The sequence below is a fragment of the Clytia hemisphaerica genome, unplaced genomic scaffold (assembly GCF_902728285.1).
Source record: "Clytia hemisphaerica strain Z4C2 unplaced genomic scaffold, Clytia hemisphaerica genome assembly, whole genome shotgun sequence".
In the NCBI taxonomy this organism is placed as follows: Eukaryota; Metazoa; Cnidaria; class Hydrozoa; order Leptothecata; family Clytiidae; genus Clytia; species Clytia hemisphaerica.
The window spans coordinates 230,044-243,191 of NW_027103985.1; the positions used below are offsets into that span (position 1 = coordinate 230,044).

The following is a 13,148-nucleotide window of genomic DNA, read 5'->3' on the forward strand; positions in this document are numbered from 1 at the left end:
CAGAAGAAACAAAGTGGTACTTTATTACTTGATGAAAATGCGTCCAATGTTATCAGACACGAAAAATTGGAAGATTATTGCAAGAACTCTTCTGGAATATGCAAACCAGTAAAGTAAGTAGCCTCTTGTTGTTGTTTGAAGGTTTTCAAAAAGAAAACCTCTTATTAGGAACCCGGACCAACCTTAAATTTGTGCCCGATTTGCGCAATCGCCCGGGGGGGGGGGGTACTAGGGTTGGTGAATGAGGGGTATGTGCGGACGGGACCTCCGAAAACCGACCCTTAGTGAGACCAAATTTTAGTGAAAAAGTGACCCTTAGAGAGACTTTTTCGAAAAATTTTGTCTGATTCTCAAAAATTTCCTACCCTTAGTGAGACTTTTTTGTAATTTTTTCTCTCAAAATCAATTTTTTTTTCTAAAAATCGTGATTTTTCCCACCCTTAGAGAGACTACTTTGAAATTTCCTGATTTTTGTAACCCTTAGAGAGACTTTAAAAGGTGAAAAACCCGACCCTTACCGTCCGCACATACCCAGCACCTATTTTTGCCTAAGTACTCCCCCCCCCCGGGCGCAATCGCTAATCATTGCTCCGGTCATCGCTGTTAAGGTTGCAATTTTTAATGAAATGGCTGATTACAATTAGCCTAGAGATTTATCACACCCTTATAGGGGCCTTATATCATGAAATATCGAAGAGGTGCTTACAATCTAAACTGCAACCATACCCCTGTCTCAGTGAACCGGAGACTGAGAGAATCTTTCAGCCAGTGAGGATAACATGAAGTAAGAAAATGTCAATATGGGGATGAAAAGTCTAATGCTCCTAATGGATAGGATTTCGAATTTTATTATTTAAAGCTAAAGAAATCCATTAAGCTATGGGTGGCAGGGATGGCCGAAATTTCAGTCTCCTTTCGAGTGATGGAGTTTATCTCTCACCAGGGACAACAGTTTTTTCAGTGATACAGGGGTGTTTTTTGCCTGAACTCTACACAGAGATTGATTATGGACGCAATAACGAGTTAGAATTATTTCAAACAAAATATTTCTCATTTTTTAGGACTACCGCTGATGGAAATTGCCTTTTCAATGCTGTTTCCAAGAAACTGTGTGGCGATGAAAAACTTCACCTTGTCCTACGTTTGCTCACAAGCATTGAGCTGTATATGAATTGGCGAAAGTATTTCAAAGAAACTCGTTCGTTAGCGTTGACATACAAATCATCTTTCAAACATGAATTCGACCTCATACAGTTATTTTTCAACTTCACATCTTCCGACAAATGTACAAATATCGCCGAGATGACAAAGATATTTCGAAACGAAGCGACCCATATTTCCAAGCCATGTACGTTTTCGTCAATGTCTGCCGTATACTCCAAGAAACAGCCGTGTTTTCCCAGTGTTTACCAGGGTCGTCAAACTTCCTGACATAACTTCAAAAGAGATCATTCATGTACTTTGGTCTTCAACCTCAAAACCAGGTGAATACACCTCCCCAAATCATTTCGTGTTATGTGTGGATGCCAGCTCAAAATCTGTTTCATTCTTAACACCTATTTCAGCTCTTTGTAAATCCATCGAAATACCAGAAACAAAGAAACGAAAACAATCAACCATAACTTTTGCGAAAGCGGTAAAGATAGCAAAAACAACAAGCCAACCACTAGGCGTAGCTAAACCTCAGAACTCCGATCAAACACCAATGCAAATCGATTCCGACCAAAGCACTCCCTCTATCCAAACCGTGTCAAAACCTTCCGTCGATCAAGCACCAATCCAAATCGATTCCAACCAAAGCACTTCCTCTATCAAATCGAAACCTCAGACCACCGATCATACATCAATCCATACATCAATCCAAATCGATTCCGACCAAAGCACTACTTCCTCTATCGAAGCCGTGTCGAATCCTCAAATATCCGATCAAACACCAATACAAATCGATCCAGATCAAAGCACCCTTCCTACCGAATCAAAATCTCAAACTAAAGGTCCTACTCGTGGGAAAGAAAAAATTGACTGCCATCCTAATGACATTGGCTTAGTTCTTGACAGGATTCCCTTGATGACAGATTCTGAAAAGCTCGACTTCATTGAAAATGTTTGGAAACCATGTACAGATTACAAGTATCCACAACATGAAGAAAATAAACGTAAGTGGCGCTTTAGTAATGACTATATCACTCCAGGCAAATCGAAATATTATCATTGGCTAGCATATTCAGCTCATCATGATGGGGTGTTTTGCATTGCTTGTGCCTTATTTGGGAAAACCGTCTCAACACAGTCTAAACTTCAAAAACTTTTTACTGAACCTTTCATGAGATGGAATGGAATGAATACACGTTTTAAAAATCATCAAGAGAAGAGTGAACTGCATAGGGCTTGTACGGAAATTATGCAAGCGCTTCAAAGCCAACAAAAAGGAGAAACCCAAAAAATATCAACTGTTATTGACAAGAACAAAGCAAAAAGGATCGAAAAGAATCGTAGTAAGATTATGCCAATAATCAAAACTGTTGTCCTATGTGCACGACAAAACATTCCCATGAGAGGACATAGAGATGACAGCAAGCACATAGACGATGCGAGTAACAACCCGGGAAACTTTCAGGAACTTTTAAAATTTAGAGTTGACAGCGGCGACGTAGTTTTGAAAGATCATTTGGAGAACTGTCCAAAAAACGCATCTTACAGATCTAAAACGATTCAAAATGAAATCCTGAGTTGCATTGGTAACTTAATTACACGGGGATTGGCTGAGGAAATCAGGAAAGCTCGTTTCTTCTCTGTCATAGCAGATGAATCTACAGATTCTAATACAAAAGAGCAAATGTCTTTGGTTATTCGCTTTATTGACGAGAACAGTCAGGTACGTGAAGAATTTATTCGTTTTATTGAATGTGAATCGACAGCTGCTGAAGCTTTAGTAACTAACATTACCGAGGTAGTAGCATCCCTCTTTCTAAACATGAAAGATTTACGAGGTCAAGCTTACGATGGGGCTGGAAATATGGCTGGGGCTAAATCAGGAGTAAGCACGAGAATTCGCGAACTGTATCCCAAAGCTCTCTATTTCCACTGTGCTTCTCATAGATTAAATCTTGCGGTTGCCTCGTCAACCAACATTAGAGGTGTGAGAAACATGATGGACTCCGTTAGAAAGTGCAGCGAGGTGTTCCGTTTTTCTGCAAAAAAGACGGATTTACTTAGAGTAAATGTGATTCTACTAATGCCCACAGAAAGGAGGGAAACACTTCTTGATGTTTGTAAGACACGTTGGTTGCAGAGGATAGATGGTTTGGAAAGAGTAGAAGAACTTATGTCTGCGATTTTAGAAACACTCGATATGATTGCTAACAACCACGATGGTTCATACAATAACAAGGATGGAAGAGCTGATGCGCGCGGACTATACTGGACATTTCGTTCCTTTACTTTCATCGTCCACCTCATCATTGTCCGTAATGTGATGTCTTACACCCTTCCACTAACCTATGAATTGCAGAATAAACAACTGGACATTATCAAGGCATACGAAGCTATTGATACCGTCATTACATCACTCGAAGAATGTCGCGAAAACATAAACACAGTTCATAAGGAATGGTATGATCAGGACGTTGAATTCGCATCTAAGCTTGGGACCCAACCATCAGTCAAACGGATTGCAGGGCAGCAAACTCTCCGTGAGAACTATGACACCGATTCTCCCAGCGAATACTACAAGCTATCGCTCACCATCCCATTACTTGATCGGGTCTTCAATGAAATGAAAGAACGATTCTCGCCGAAACGGCGAATTCATTTAAACGGAAACTATATTCGCCCAAACATAGTTATCTCAACGGAGGATTGGAAAGACAAGGTCCGGCAGTTTGCGAATGAATATGTGGACGATCTACCTGAAAAGACAAATTTGGAAACTGAGCTACGTCAATGGCAGATATATTGGACAAATCAGGCAAAACAAGGCCACTTACCAGATACGATCATCGATACGCTGACCGCAATTAATCCGATCAAACATTGGTTCACGAATATTTATGTCATGCTATGCTTAGTTGCGGTGGTACCAGCAACATCCAACTCCTGCGAACGATCAATGTCCAAGTTAAGAATTTTGAAAACTTATCTCAGAGCTACAATGAGCCAAGATCGTTTATCATCGTTAGCTCTGGCAAACATTCATCGTGAATTTGATCTCAATCCGGAAAAGATTTTGGACATTTTCTCTCAAGAATATCACCATAGACTCGAGCTTTGTGATTTTGATTTACTAAATTTCTAAATTTTTACGTTATTTTTTCTAAGTCTACGTCTAGATTGATCTTTTAATCGATGCGTCCAAGTATTTTCTTTTTTGATTTTGATATTGGAAAAGCCGAAAATCCAACATTATAGAACTAAAATAATCGGTAAATATAAAAGGTTGCCAATAACAGAGTGAAACGAGTCTCAATTTGAATTATTTTAATCTTATCTGTTAGAAAAAAATGAAATTTTAGAATTGTAGAAAACTAAGCGATGATCTCACATTCAATATTTTCGTTAGTTTCATTATGTACATTTTATTTCTATTATATATCTGTATGTACACTAGTACTCAGTATAACGGATTTATGGCGTGCCGGGACTGCCTCCGTGCTAACAAATCTAGTTTATTATCTTCGACGTTATGTTACTAGCTTTCCTTCCGTAGGTTTGGATTCGAGTTATACACTATCTATAACTCAGAGAAACATCGTAATTAAGCGTAATTATTTGTCAATAAGAGTCGACTAATCAAATAATAGGAATAAAGTTTCATGAGAATCGGGAAAAAAATCGGTGAAAAATCGGGATTATTAGAAAAAATCGGGAAATCGGATTTCTTTCACATAGTGACCTAAAAACCTGTATCCGCCCCTGTTCTCTACAAGATGGTAAGGGTGGCAAAGTAGATGGTATGTCTACTTTGTTCAGAAAATGCAGGTCCACATGTTTAAAGCAGATTTCGGGTCAAAGCTCGTTCGTCGAGTTGACTTTTATACTTCGCTAGTGACGTGAGAGGCATTTCACTACTCACTATGTACATGTAGGGCCCTCGATCAGGAACATGGATCAGGATCAGAATCAGGAACCCACTAACCACTGGACCATGCATGTCCACCGGTCTTCGCACTGCCCCCTGCTATCACACCACTACTGACGAGAAACTATTTAACCTCTAAACAATTGTTTTAAATTTATTTAGAATGATGTAGATGATAGTGGTCTAGAAGCCTCCCAAAATACAAATGTAATTTTTTAAAAGAGCAACTTTTGTCTTGAAAATAAAAACATGTCTTTTTTGGTAGGCTAAATTTCTAACTTTCATTCTTTCTGGATTATCCCTATTAAACGCTTTTTTGGCTGGTGTAGAACCAGGGAGGTATTTTCCACAACACTTCGATATTTTTTGATTCAGAGGTGCTATGATCATGAAACCTGACAGTATCAACTATCGCGATAGCAATATTGTGGAAAAGAATTTATTGATGACGTCATCTGAAAATTGCTAACGTCATCATAATTTTCTCACCTTTTCGCATTTTCGATTAATTCACTTGGGTGACATCAAATTTGTCCGACTCTTGATAGAAAATTGCCTCCATAAAATGCTTTTTTCCCACACCCTGAAACACATAAAATTTTAAGAGTTTAAATCTATAATCTATAATAGAAAAAAATTCACTTGTAATGAACAATAAACAATGAAACACTTATCAACCATAATCGAAAAAGAGGGTTTGAGATTACTAGAGTTGAATGGTGTCAACTATTTGTATATGTGAGCGTGCCCAGTGTAATGACTTCAGATTTTTGACGCCAATGGAACCTGGTACACTAGAGCCCAATACTCTTTTACACAGCTTTTGGTGCAAGTATTTATGGGTGCATACCAACAAAATATCAGTTTGGGTCAGGTTGTGATTGATGGGAAAAAATAATACCAGAAAGATTCTTTACCTGGTTTTGATCAAACCAAAATTAGTTAACGAATACTTGCGTGTCTTGAAACTTTTACATCTCAATTTGTAATTTTATTTTATATTTGAATTCCTTTTTCACTATAACGAAAATACATAGTCAGGTAGAATTAGATTCATACATAGACAAGATTCCTAACGAGCTCAAACTTGAAAGGTAGATTTATAACTACTATTAATTTATAACTTTTTGCAAGAACTATTACAAATTTTAATGTTTGGAGGTGACGAATAAGAGGGATAAGACTGTTTTAGAAGCTATGTCATCAAAGTAGCGATGACACTGGCATATCGATTTCCCTTTGTTCTTCGTCGGGCAGGGAGGGTTCGCTGTTGTGGTTCGTCTCTGCATAAATGTTCAATGTCGTCGATCTCATTGGTTTCTTCGTTATTGTCTTCATCAATGTCGGTGTGTTGGAATTCTTTCAAAAGACATATTTCGAATTCTGTCGCAAGCAAAGAAATTTCGTCGAAGATAGCTCTCGTCAATTGGTACCGATAGCAGCCTTCCTCCACAACCACTTGCATGTCGATGGTGACAACGTTTCCATTAGCATCACATATGGCGTCCCAATATGGCTGACAATATCAACTTCCTCAGTTTCGGCTTGTACAAGGAAGCTGCCAACAATTTTAGTGGTAGGATTCAATTGTTCTAATTGATAAGACCGTGAAAGTTGGATGACATTAAATGGATAGCCATAAGTACCACGAAAAGCAACGATTTCTCCGGTAGTGAACGGGAACGGGTTTGTTTCATCGGAATCCATCGTTTGACAAGGAAGCTCTTCAACTCTCGAAACTGTATTTGGTAGGTTCCCGATAACGCGGCGTGAAGCATGGGTACCTAAAATTGTCGGTGGTGTTCCAAACCTTCGCTTACTGAAACCTCTTAACTTTCGCATTGGTCTGGATTTTCAAAGCGGTTTTCACTTCTTTAAAGTGAGAAAGATCGTCATCGTTCACATCAAGGTTGATTCGCTCCATGTAATCGAAGCACTGGCTGACATTGCCAAAAGAGAGGTTTTCTTTCAACAACGACTGATCTTCAATTGCCTTCTTTTTCAACTCGCCTTTCTGTGAAATCGAGAACAGATCATTTTGTTGTTTTTCTCTGAATTGCCAAATTAAAGATACGTTTTCGATCAGGGGGGGAGGTCAGTGTACCAGAAAACGGCATGTATCCTAGGGTGGGTGGGTGTTTGAGAAAAAAATTTGTCATGTACTACCTGTGTACTTTAATTGGCGTGTTGGGTCCAAAATCGATTTTGATTTTTACTACCTGTGTACTATAATTGGGGTGTTGGGTCCAAAATCGATTTTGACTTTTACTACCTGTGTACCAAAATAGGGATGTTGGGTCCAAATTCGATTCAGATTTTTACTACCTGTGTACCAAAATAGGGGTGTTGGGTCCAAAATCGATTCTGATTTTTACTACCTATGAAATCAGGTGAAAGAATAAGAGTACAAATAATTTCTTCCCCCTCAAATTTGGTCAATTTTTAAGAATATTTTCCCTATCAGCCAAAAAAACAGTTATTCCAGGTTATTCTTAGATACAAAAATAAGTGTCAATTGGAACTTTGGAATACGAAATAAATTTTGTTGAAAAAAGTGTTCATTGAATCCATAATGGTTCTTTACTTTGTTGTAATATATATAGGTGAATAAATTTAACAAAAGATGTCTATGAAAAATAAAGCAGCCTAGATATTTTAAAAGCTAAAAACCTAAGCAAACACTTGATTTTCTTTGATACCCTGAAGAAAAGGTGTCTAGATTTAATATGTTATCAACTCTCACAGACTCTTTATCAAGTTGTGGCTTACAAATAAAACCTTCCTGTTTTGCCATAGGGATTTCTTCTCAATGACAAAAACCTGAGAAAACTTATAATGAAGTATACATGTATTGTAACTGATTGGAAAAATAATAATCAAAAACCGCATAATAAATTACAAAATGATCAACTTGATTTAGTGCATGCAAAACTTTGCCCTCACAGACTAAAATTAGAGGAATTTAGGGAACTTTCAAATAGGCTTAAGAAGAAGAAACTTGTCTCGTTTTTCTAGGTTTCTTCAATCAAATCATAAAAAATATAAACAAATTCAATCAAACTCAATGTACTGCAAGTTTAGAAGTAATTTTTAAAACAGTGAATTTAGATAAAAATAGAAATAAAAACAAATCTCAACTTATCTCAAAGTTTCTTAGAACAATTTAACACTTGCGCTTTTTCAAAATATCTTTCTCTTTATCTGAGATAACTTCAATCTGATCCTCATTAGGGTGGTTTTCTGTCATGTGGAGTTTTAAGTTGTACGACCAAGTGTACATGTTGCACGAGGGGCAAGTGATGATACGATTTGTACATGGAGTTGTTTTGGTAGACTTATTGCCAACTCTTTTATACTTGTAAAAGTAAAGACAATTAGATTGAGGACTGTGATATACATTGTTACCACTCTTTGAAGATGATACCAAGTGAGGCTTGGACCCTTCTTTCCCACAAAACCCACATAATGATTGTGTTATTATTATTTCCTTATGAATGATATGTTTTCCGATATGAATTCTCATTTCTTTATGCTCTACGATTTTTGTGCAAATCTTGCACTTAACTTTCTTTGATGTGGCGTCGACTTCAGCAGAAGCAGAAGATGATGGAGCGTTTTCTGGTTGGTTTGGGCTTAAAGTCAAATGGACACTAATGTCTTGGATTAGTTGTTTATCAAAATTGTAAATGGAGCAGCCTTTGGGGGGGATTCAATAAGATCTATGGTTTGATGGTCATGCAATTTTTCCTTTAACCAATAATGGATCTGAAACACACTTTCCGGTAGAATAAAGTCTTCCATCAACCTCTGTAATCTCTAATTCTCTAACCTGTACTTGAACAGAAATGTTATCCAGGTCCTTACACGAAATCAAAGTTTTAGCATGATCTCCATCTTTGATACCAACAACAACAGAAATTTTCATTTGCTTTTTTCCACCTCGGCAATGATAGGATCCCCTACAGATATTGTGTCATTCAGACTAACCTTTTCCTGAGAATCACTGGTAAACTTGCTCAATCCTCTCACCTTTCTCAATCGATCTGCAGATAGGGGCTTTTCTTTTGAAATTTGTTTAAGGACTGTTGCTTTATAGACATTCTTTCCACCAACTTCAAAATATGACAATACATTTCTGTCACTGTCAATGACATCAAAAAGCTCTACTCCGTCTACTTCCTCATTCTCTTGAACTAACTCGCAATCTGATGTTGATACTTCTTCTTCCATCACTGACCAGTCTTCCTCCCTTTCACTGACACCAATAACTCTAAAGAAAGGGCGCTTTAGAGTGACACCTTCAAGACTAAGATCAACAGGATTGAATTCAAATTCAGCTTTGACTGCTAAAGCTTGACCTTGTAGAAGTCCAAACTTCTATGATGTTGTCAGATTGACACTAGAAACGACAAGATTGCCAGACCAGTCTTTGCAACTTGAGTGGTCCAATACAAGCCGGCGAGACAATCGACCTTTATGAACCCATTTGGGATGATTTGATAAAATCTCGTCGCATAATGATATTGAAGAAGTTAAGTTTATGAGCTCGAATGCATCCAAGTTTTTGTGGCCGAATGACATTCGACAGTTACCGAAAAATCTCTCCGCAGGATCTGTTCCATTTAATACTGTGTAGAAAGATTGCGTCGGTGCATGAATTTGTAGTTTAGCAATACAAAAAATAGTATCTATAAATGTGCTTTGAAGATCGTGGTAGAGTTGGTTTGGGATCTTAAATGCATCTTCCCTATTCAGAGCGAGAAGGGAGGAAGCTCCTGTTGCAATGAATTGGACCTGAAGTAAAACAAAGCAAAACAAGAAGATATTAATTTCCTTAGTAAGTGTTGGGATGTTAGAAAATTTGTTACAAGAGCAGATTATATTAATAATGCCAAAGTGACTATCTTTTGTTAATGGATAATTAATTTTTACTAAAAATCATCTGCTCTCATACCTGCTCATACACAAATTTTGGACGTCCCTACCCTGCCTTCCTGAAAGAAACAACTATATGAAAATCATTAATGAGGTCCGCCTTTCAAAATGAAAAATGCAAATATCAAAATCAAACAAGGAAAGAATAAACATGCTTTTGAAAATTTGCTACCCCCTACTGAGAAAATGGATGATACGACTACCAAACCTGATTTGTGAGTGAATGCTCTGCATATGAATATGAATACAAACAAATGATAGCTTCATAAACTGCGGCAACCAAGACAAGAACATTTTTTATCAAAGTCAATTTGAAAGGTATCTGCTCCCTTTTTGGCGTCTTTGATTACTTCAATGAAGCTAAAGGCACATTCTGTTTATCCCCTTGGATAAACAAGTGATTCCACTTCATGTGTACGAATATCTGCAAGCTTCATTATGTCTCCCACGTCCTGTTTAGTTACTTGAATATTAGCAACCTCTAGCTTGCCACTTATTAATGAAGTCCAGCATCTTTTGGACAAATGCTTGGCATCGTATTTAACTGTTTCGAGGTTGTTACCAATATTTGTTTCAATCAATGGAAGGGCAGGATTTTCTTCCCAAGATCTGAGTTAGAATCCAGTTCATTTTGAGTGATAGCGTGCATGGCCTGTCTTCGAGTTGAATCACCGTCAGTGTTAAAATTCAAAGGGTTTGCATCTATTTTGTTTTTGATGCTCTGGCTGATGTTGTTGACTGTTCCAATTCGTCTATGTCATCAGAAAATTAAGTCAGTTATGTATTGTTGGATCAGCCTCAAAATTGCAGGGAATGAAGCAGTGACTGACAGTGGAAATGACCTAAATATCATATAGCTACAAACTTCACTTACCAGTAACCAGACATTCTTTGGGAATATGGATCCCCCCTGCTGAAAGTTTTTCTTGTAGGATTTCAGCATCTTCCATTGTGTTAAAATCTAGGCTTACATTGCCATGGTGTTCGTAGCAGGTACCAACAATCTTATTGGCTTTTGAATCGTATCGAAACCGAGGATTGATAAATGTCTCATCTGATTTGATAGACAAACCAAATTTTGAACTTTCATCTCCTTCAAACTTCATGTTGAAATTTTCATTGAAAGAATCTTTGTATGACATATCCCGGAATAATTTCAAATGTGCTCCTTAAAATAAAAAAAGGTATAAAAAAACAACAAACTGTTATCGAGAGTAGATACAGGTAGATGGTAGATGTTTATAATAAAAAACAATACAGTAATAAAAGAGCATTGTTCAACTGAGTTCAATACAATATAACGCATTTAAAAGTATTTCTTGTGTTTGTTTTGAAATAATGATAAATGAAATACCTTTTTTACTCATTCTGTTAGCAAGGGATGTACTTGGGAGGACATTTGCCCTGTACAAAATATCCAGTAGTAATGGGCCTCCAAACTTTAAAACCAAAAACGCCAGGTCTTTATCATCCTGGCTTTATAAACACCTGCCACAGCATCTGTGCACTTGCCAAGAATATATTGGATACTCTGATTGTTATTTAGGGCAACATTGACAAGAAAGTGCAGTCGTGGAACTTTATTTTCAGCAATATAGATAACAAAGCGTTTGTAAAAAGAAAGCGTTTTACCAAGTTGCTCCACCTTGTTGTTAAGTTTGTAATTCTCAATAGAAAGGAGAGAGTCTTACTTCTGATTTTTCTCGAACTTGTTTTTCAATTGATTGAATGTCAAACATTCATTTGGAATATGGGTTGAAGGATCATCGTTTTGAGAACGTGCTAGGATTCTTTTTAGAGATGAGTCTTTTCCTAACAGAGAACAGTCTTTGTTTATTTCTCCATCAACATTGATGTCCATCACAAAGTCTTTCAGACTACATTGTTTGGTATGAAATTTCTGTTTTGAAATCACAAAAGGCTGACTGTCCAGTATTTGGTAGGGAAAGTCTTGAAGTATGTTAATCGGGGGATTTGGGGAAAATCCAGAACAGTATTTCAGTTCAACACCAATTCTCATGTTTTTCGAACCTGTACTTCTTCTACAATTTCTACATCATTGTCAAGCCTGTTCCTGTCTGAATTGTTTTCTTCTCTTACTGATAGTGATTCTGTTAAGTTTGATTCAGAGGAGGAGGTCTGAGAAGTATTTGTTTTTTTCTGATAGTATGCTGTTATCGTCGATGTAGATTTCCTCTTGCCATTCTTCTTTCTACAAGCTTCAATATGCTTCTCCTTATTGTGTTTGTTAAGCTCTGAAAGGTCTTTGCTACAAAAGGAACACTGATCTTTTTAATTCATATTTTTTTCACTGAAAGAAACAAGGAAACTTTTCAAACCTTTGATATCTAAAACAGATATAAAGCTAATCAGACTGAAACAGCTGAAAAATAAAGATCTATTGTGACTATTTAGCATTAATTCAGTAATATAACAGTATGGAAACAAATAGGCTCAGAAATTATCTGCTAAAATAGAAATGTAAAGTTATTCTATTATAAATTGATCAAGCCAAGTTTGCCCAAGATCATTCTTCCAAACTTCTTGGAATGTATTGAAATCCTACCAGATCCCACTAAAGTAAAATGAAGGTTTACCGAGTCAATGTAAACATTCAAACATTCAAATTCGAACATTCGAACATTCGAATTCGAGCATTTGATAATCAAACTCAAACATTTAAAATCATTGTTTACATTTAATTGTTCAATTGTATTGATAATTTATAGTTCACATTTACATTCTTTAAAAATATAAATGGTTTGCATAATCATCTAGGTTAGCTTACAAAGTAAAGGACCAATATATTGTGTACAATTTGTTACACTCTGAGTTACATAAATAGCTATAATCTTAGTATAACAAGGTGTGGAGGTACTATGCAGGGGTATGAGGTGGTTTCGGCGTCTTTCCAGGTAGTGGGGTGGTTAGGGGCTTTTTTCCAGGTAGTACCCAGTAGTAAATGGGGGGTATGGGGTAGTTTTTTTTTTTCCAGGTACTACCCGGTAGTAAATGGGGGGTATGGGGTGGTTTTGTTTTTTTCCAGGGTACTACCCGGTAGTAAATGGGGGTATGGGGTGGTTTTGGTTTTTTTCCAGGTACTACCCGGTAGTAAATAGGGGGTATGGGGTGGTTT

General features: G+C 37.1%; 1 protein-coding gene across 1 annotated transcript; it reads left to right on the plus strand.

Annotated features, from left to right (window-relative positions):
- The first annotated feature begins 1,571 nt into the window (after positions 1-1,571).
- On the plus strand, positions 1,572-4,294 carry LOC136811072 (52 kDa repressor of the inhibitor of the protein kinase-like). Its single transcript, XM_067067671.1, has one exon. The coding sequence runs from the start codon at positions 1,706-1,708 to the stop codon at positions 4,292-4,294; it is 2,589 nt and encodes an 862-aa protein (XP_066923772.1). The 5' UTR covers positions 1,572-1,705.
- The last annotated feature ends 8,854 nt before the right edge of the window (positions 4,295-13,148 follow it).

Excerpts from the sequence above, each read along its gene's own strand:
- LOC136811072 (XM_067067671.1), top strand. The coding sequence starts at position 1,706 with ATGCAAATCGATTCCGACCAAAGCACTCCCTCTATCCAAACCGTGTCA.